The 6,892-nt window shown below is 47.5% G+C and overlaps 4 protein-coding genes across 4 annotated transcripts in view, besides 4 other annotated features; all 4 read left to right on the top strand.

Moving 5' to 3' along the window:
* Positions 1–94: 94 nt before the first annotated feature.
* Positions 95–129: a sequence feature (GA-rich).
* A 20-nt stretch (positions 130–149) lies between these two features.
* Tco025E_02845 (putative myosin heavy chain) lies at positions 150–3,719 on the top strand (the record flags this gene model as incomplete). Its single annotated transcript, XM_029369768.1, has 1 exon — positions 150–3,719. The coding sequence occupies one exon, from the start codon at positions 150–152 to the stop codon at positions 3,717–3,719; it is 3,570 nt and encodes a 1,189-aa protein (XP_029230195.1).
* A 367-nt stretch (positions 3,720–4,086) lies between these two features.
* Positions 4,087–5,097, top strand: Tco025E_02844 (putative queuine tRNA-ribosyltransferase; the record flags this gene model as incomplete). The annotated part of the gene is made up of 1 exon (XM_029369767.1): positions 4,087–5,097. One exon carries the CDS (start codon positions 4,087–4,089, stop codon positions 5,095–5,097), a length of 1,011 nt encoding a protein of 336 aa, XP_029230194.1.
* A 39-nt stretch (positions 5,098–5,136) lies between these two features.
* Positions 5,137–5,169: a microsatellite.
* A 184-nt stretch (positions 5,170–5,353) lies between these two features.
* On the top strand, positions 5,354–6,118 carry Tco025E_02843 (uncharacterized protein; the record flags this gene model as incomplete). Its single annotated transcript, XM_029369766.1, has 1 exon — positions 5,354–6,118. One exon carries the CDS (start codon positions 5,354–5,356, stop codon positions 6,116–6,118), a length of 765 nt encoding a protein of 254 aa, XP_029230193.1.
* Positions 6,119–6,372: 254 nt separating this feature from the next.
* Positions 6,373–6,392: a microsatellite.
* Positions 6,393–6,403: a sequence feature (G-rich).
* A 59-nt stretch (positions 6,404–6,462) lies between these two features.
* The window catches only part of Tco025E_02842 (putative amino acid permease), a gene marked incomplete at both ends in the record, with an annotated part of 1,755 nt that continues 1,325 nt past the window's right edge, over positions 6,463–6,892 (top strand). Inside the window, one exon of the mRNA XM_029369765.1 lies at positions 6,463–6,892. This exon is cut by the window's right edge and continues 1,325 nt beyond it. Within this exon, the coding sequence (XP_029230192.1) occupies positions 6,463–6,892 (430 nt within the window).

Raw genomic sequence — 6,892 nt, 5'->3', positions numbered from 1 at the left:
CTCTTTATTTCTTACTTTTTTTTTTAATGCTTCTTGAGTGCTTAATTATTTGTTTCTTTTTACCTACTCGCTTTGTTTCATCATTATTGGCAATTTCTTCTTCTTCTTTTTATGCTTTTCTTTCCTCTTTGAATTGGCCTTGTTCAGTGATGAACATATTAAAAACCGGAGATAATGTGTTTTTTCGTCATCCAGAACACTCCTGGCTGTGTGGCGTTATCGAAAGTATCGCAGAAGGCGGAATCGTTTGTGCCACAAAGGATCCGTTGAGAAAGGAAGTCATTCAAAACGAATTGATTACAGTAAGAAATCCGGAAGACGTAGAGCCGCTTCATGGAGATTCCCTTAATGACGCACCAGACGACTTACTTAAGCTTACCGTTCTTCACGAAGCACCTCTACTCAGGTGCCTCTACATGCGCTACATGAATGATGTGGTCTATACTAATATCGGTGCAATAGTGGTGGCCTTAAATCCGTTTACTTTTGCTATTCCATGGTATCAGGATAGTCAACTTTATAAATATTTGCATGCAGGGCGTAATCTGAATAGTTCCAATATGCCCTCAAACTTGATGCCACATGCGTGGACTCAAGCACACGTCACGTACTATGACATGGTGGATAGCAATGAAAACCAATGTATTGTCGTTTCTGGTGAATCTGGGGCTGGGAAAACGGAGGCAACAAAGATCGTCTTAAAGTACTTGGGTATCGTGTCATCACTGAGTGGGACAAAAAAAGAACAAGAAGCTGCGTTATACGTAGGAAGAAGGTTGGTTGCTTGTTCACCTATTTTGGAGTGCTTTGGAAATGCAAAAACGGTGAGAAACGACAATAGCTCTCGATTTGGTAAATTTATGAGGGTAAAGTTCAACGGCAAACATCTTATTGCTGGAGCTGAAACAATCAAGTACCTTCTTGAAAAAAGTCGGATCGTGTCTGCTGCTCAAGGCGAGCGAGTATATCATTCATTTTATCTCTTAGCTCGCGCGCAGGCTAGCATGGCGCGTGTTCTTGGTCTCGGGTATGAGAAGGAATATGCTTCACTTTCTTCAGGGGGCACAATGAACAACTCTAAGTACAACACTGAAAATGACTTTAACGATGTCTGTGAGGCTATGCGTTTGATTGGGATGACAGAAGTTGAACTTACATCTGTCTGGCGTGTTACAGCGGCTGTCATGACATTGCTTAATATTCGCTTTCTTCCAGAAGGTGATGGCTGTTCTATTGATTCAAAAACAATGAAATATCTTAGGAAGGCTATTCAACTGCTCGATATAAATGAAGATGGTTTGGTTCATGAGTTTCTCACTAGCACTCGTGTTCTTCCTGACAATGAATTTGCCTTAAAGGCAAATGACGTTGCGGCAGCCGTCGATATTCGTGATGCTATGTGTAAACATTTGTATGATGGTTTATTTGGTTGGATTGTGGATCGATGCAATGACTTGTGTAATGTGGAGAACGATTGTAATTGGATTGGGTTGCTGGATATTTTTGGATTTGAGAACTTTAAGGTCAACTCCTTTGAACAACTTTGCATCAATCTGACGAATGAGCACCTTCAGTACCACTATAACTTGCATATATTTAAGCGTGATATGGATGAGTGTAGAATGGAAGGAGTTGATGTGACGAGGATTAAGTTTTCCGACAACGCCGGCTGCTTAAGGATGCTTACTGCACAGGGTGGTGTCTTTCCCATTCTAGATGAATATTGTTGGCTTGGTGGTGGAACAGAGCTTGGATTTTTGGAAAAAGTGGTGCATACGCATGAAGCAAACACATTTTTCAAAAAACAACTTGTCTCTGGCGAAACTTTTTGTGTGCGTCACTATGCGGCGGAGGTCACGTATAATGTCATGGGTTGGATTGAGAAAAATCGGGACAATCTCAAAGACTCCATCAAGTCGCTTGTACGAGGTAGTGGAAATAGTGTCATTGCGCGCTGCCTTCCAGCGCCCATTCCCTTATCGGAGCGAAAAAAAGGAGGAAGTAGTTTTACAGTGAGTGGATTCTTCCGTACTCAGTTGACGGCGCTTATGGACTTGATTAGCAGCAGCAATCCCCACTGGATTCGCTGCATTAAGCCCCATCCTGGTAAAAAACCCAGAATGTTTCACGGTAGAGAAGTCATGAATCAATTGGAGTCCAGTGGTGTTCTTGGCACCGTGAAGATTCGAAAAGCCGGATACCCAGTACGTGTTCCGCGGGATTTCTTCTGTCGAAAATATCGAATGTGCACCTCCGTAGGTGCAACAGACGAAAAGGTATTTATACAAAATGTACTTCACCTGGCGTGTATACACACGCCTGCCCAGGCTCAAATAGGCAAAGGCAAGGTATTTCTGACCGCAGAGGCTTTTAACCTACTGGAAAAGGTGAGGGACCAACATTTGCTCAGTACAGCATTGATTCTTCAGCGGGTCGCCCGCGGATGCCTCGCGCGAGCTACAGTTTATAACTTGTTTGCCGTGTTTCCCAAGGCTGAACTCACCCGGCAAAAGTTGGAGAGTGTCACGAGAGACTTACATGGGAAGGAGGCACACCTTCGACGTTTATGCGAGATTCAGGAAGACGAAGCGTGGAACGCATTAAAAAAACTAGAAGGCAAAGGACGACTTTACCAAGAGGCGATCGAAGCTGCAAAACGGGATCGTCGTCGTCTAGAAGAAAAGGAGCGTCGAAAAGTCAAGGAGGAGGAACATCGACGACTTGAAGAGGCGAGGTGTTTGAGAGAAATGCGCCACAGAGCTGCTGTTTGTATTCAACGCTACGTCAGAGGAGCTCTTCTGCGCATTCGCTTGTATCGAGAACTCTTGGAGAAGTGGCGTGCGGCTTTGGAATCGGGGAGTGAGCTGGCGTGTGAGACAGAGCGAGCCGAAGTACGGGCCCTTGACAGCGAGCGTGCTGTCGATGAAAAGTCTTGGGTGCAGTGGCTTAACACCATGGACTACCTTAGGCGCAAGAAACAACAGGACGAACTAAGGTTGCTTGAGAAGACGTCACAGAAGACGCGTATTCGGATTCGTGAATTATTGCGCAGGGAGGATCAAATGCGGCTAAGGCTTGAGGTTGACGAAAGTGACTCACGTTTTGCGTTGCTTTCGCACCATCAAAACCTTATTGCTCATTACCTGAAGGCGGAAGATGAGCGACGGCGACGGGCGAATAAGTTGAAAACAAAAAGCACGGGGACATTTCGGCCACAGCCCAAGGGAATACAAGCCAGGGCTGAGAGAAGTGCGGCCTCTGACGCACGCATTCAAAAAGCACTTGCCGAGTATGCGCTTTCTCGGGCTCGTTCAGACGGTGAAAAAGAAGCGCGTCAAAACACTGGTGCCGCACCAGATTGTCTTTCACCAAAGGCTTCTACGGAAAGTCGTATTTTTAGGCAGTTGCAGAAAAAGTGGCTCCGACAGCAGGAATGGATAAATCTCAGAGATGTGGGTCAAACAGCAGAGAATCATTCCAGGTTGTCCATGGTGCCAAATTCAGACGACAGTGGGCTTAGTGGCCCGTATCGAACGATTGAGGCTTCATTGCATTCCTTGTCACCATCGAGGCACGGATCTTCCAATTCTACGCGGATTTCGATGAGTAGGCTAGATGGCAGGAGTAAAGCGGAGCCTTCTCAATTCTTGTATGAAACCGAATGTGGAAGGAATAGCAAAAGCAATTCTATTGATTGGGATAACGTGTTTGGAGCCTAGCACCAGTGCTATTTCCGTGTAGAATATATGCTTTTCTTTATGGTTTCCGTTATATTCCTTCTATTTGTTATCGTGCTTTTTATTAGGTTCTTGTGTTCTTGCTTTTATGCCGTTTGTATCTGGCTTTTCGTGTAGTCACCCAGGTGCGGTAGTCTGCTTGTGTAGGGTTGTGTGCCCGCAACGGCGCCTCCGTGCGTTTTGCGTCGGATAGGAGTGAGAGAGATGGATGATTGGGGTTGTTGTGGCTTGCGCGTGCCTCTCTAGATGCTTTCTTTTTTTTTTTATTGTTTCCCCCTTTTTCGGGGTTTGTGTTTTGTTCATGCATCGTCCCTCCCCAACCCTGTGCGGGAAGTGATTACAGCTGTCAATGGCCAATTGCTACCCCATCTTGGTGCTCCCCTGCAAAAGGGGCGGTATTCCGTGTCTGACGCCGGATCAGGCGAGGGCGATTGTCAAGCAGGAAGAGCGGGTGATAAGTGTATCCATCTTCGACGCAAGCGAATATGTGGAGCCCTGCAAACGGGCAAATCAAGGATTCGCAGAATTCTGTGGACTGGGGGACTATACTACCATTCTCACTGTGCGTAGTCCCCACATTGGCATGCACGCCAGTGCCCCGGCGACGGAGGCAGGATTGTCTGCGAATCATGAAAAGGGCCGCATTTCTTTGGGTATGGAAAAATGGAAGGAAATGGTTCTGTCGCTTCGCCCAACAATAGCCATTACCCCATATGATTCTGTTTCAATTCATGAGCCGCAGGTAAAGCGCCGACGGACGGCGGTGGGCCGTTCAGTGAAATGGGCATTGTCCGCAGACTCCTTTTGTACCCAGGGTAACTGGAAGTTAATGAAACCTGTATGCGCTGTGGAAGAGAAAGATAAGTATATTTTCATGGAGGAACTTTGCCAAAATGAGACGTTACAGGAGTATACCGAACACGTAAAAGAGGCCGTCAAGAAAGGGCAGGTGATGTGTACCGCCATTTCTCTACCAGCCGTACTCATGTGTTTGAGAGCTAATGTGTGCTTTATCGAGTGTGCACTCCCATGGATATTGGCAGAGAAGGGAATAGGCCTGGTGTTTGATCTATGTCCAGTGGAGGGTGTGTCTCCCACACGGTATGAAACACAGATAGACTTGAATGATGACTGCTTCACGGAAGATATTCGACCTCTTTCGCCAGACTGCAACTGTTACACCTGTAGACGTCATATGCGTGCATATATTCATCACCTCCTTACAGTGCAGGAGATGAATAGTAAGACACTTCTGTTGATACATAACTTGACACGGTTAATTCAGTTGTTGCGGTTGTATCGACTCTCAGGAGCAGAGGATCGTGCGGCGTTGCTCAATTGGCTCCTCGCACAAATTTGATGCCCGCATACTTTACATATGTGCGTTAATGTGATGGGAATTGTTTTTTTTATTTTTATTTTTATTTTTTTTCAACCTCCACCCTCTTTTTTTTCCGTGGAGAATGGGGTGCCTGTATCTCTCTGCGAGAAGGACTTTGCGATTTTCCTGGTTGCGTCATGGTCGTTGCTTTTTATTATTGTTGTTGTGTGTTTCTTGCCGCCCATCTGTGTTCTGCCTCGGGAGAAGCCCACTCTTCAGTTTGGCGTACGAATGAATGGGCACGAAACGACAACGGGAAGAGGGGGAGGATGGGAGTGAAAAGTGCCGCGTGTACTTTTCTTACGGTGACTGGAACGCCCTTGTGACGCTGTACAGGCCATTGGCCTTTGATACGTTAGATCCGGAAACTTTTCCGGGACTCACTTTCTTCTTTGCACCACGTGTGGTTGGCGTAATGAATGGTCACTACGTGCTTTCCCTTAACGGCGTGAACCGACCGTGTGACCATCTGCTTAGGCAACGGCCATGGCTTCCCTGCAGCTACCACGGACCTTTCCGATGCTCCTGTCATGCCTTGGAACAAATTGCACGTGGGGTGCGACAGCTGGAGCGAGAATTAACGTTTTTACCAAGGCGTCTTGCGCTGCGGGTGACTAAGGCGGGCAAACACGAGACAGCACCGTTTATCTACATGGACAACTTAACACGTGCAGCCACTATTTGCCTCTGCGGTCTTCCTCTACCACAGACTGTGCTTGGCCCAATGACACTGTGTCTGTTGGACGATGAGTATTCAATTGCCCGGGCGATATCGTCTGCCTTCAGCGAGAGCCACCGGAAAATGAATGCGGGGACAAAATGCGTCCTCTGCGCAGCTGAAACAGATAGAACCTGTAGTGTATGCGGGTGTTGGGTGTGTGCAAAGTGCGACATCCAATGCTGCTCATGCGGAAAGAATGCCTGTAAGGCGTGTGTTGTGAATATTGAAGAAATACCGACAAAAGAAGAAGAATACTGCCTTAATTGTTACTCTTTGTAGCGACACCGTTTCATACAGCTTGACGTTGGCAAAATATGATGTTTTTCTCGCGGCACTGGTTTCCCACTTCGGGTTGTTTGCATCACGGTTCAAGTGGGTGCTGGGCTGCTTTGGGGGTGCCTATTTCCTTTTTTCCTCAATTTGCGTGTCCGTGCGTGCGTGCGCTGGCGTTTTCTTCTCTCCGAGGCCTAGTTGGCTGCCACCCTGCCTGGTGTGTACGCATTCTGTCACTGTTTTTCTCCCCTGGCTTGTGCCTCTCCCTCTCTCTCTCTCTTCCTTTCCTTCGCTGTCGTGAGGCTTACTGCAGTGTGGAGGTTCAAGGCACTTCAAACAAGGCTAACAACATGACTGACTCCGCGGAATCGCCCCCTTCCAGACCCCTGTTTGGAAATGTCCTTAGTCCCAAACGGGACACTGAGGGCGGTGAGGCCCCAAAGCAACTGGGATTCTTAAAACGCACTGCAGAAAGGGTGATTCCTTATGGTGGGCTTATCTCCGGTGTTTTTAACCTCGCCGCCGGCAGTCTGGGTGCGGGCATTCTTGGTATGCCCTCCGCATTCGACGCTTCCGGTATTGTGTTGGCCACAGTTTATTTACTCGCCATCTACCTCTTCACAGTGCTGTCCATGTATCTGTTGGCAATTACGGCCACAAAGACCGGCATTCGCGGCTACGAGAAGACGGGTGGCCAGCTGCTTGGGCGCGGCGGAGACATTTTTGTTGCGGTGGTCATGTTTTTAAGTGCTTTGGTGCGTGTATCGCGTACGCCATCTC

The sequence above is a fragment of the Trypanosoma conorhini genome (genome assembly GCF_003719485.1).
Source record: "Trypanosoma conorhini strain 025E chromosome Unknown Tco_14.4_contig_00119, whole genome shotgun sequence".
NCBI lineage: Eukaryota > Euglenozoa > Kinetoplastea > Trypanosomatida > Trypanosomatidae > Trypanosoma > Trypanosoma conorhini.
This window is presented reverse-complemented; position numbering and strand designations above follow the sequence as displayed.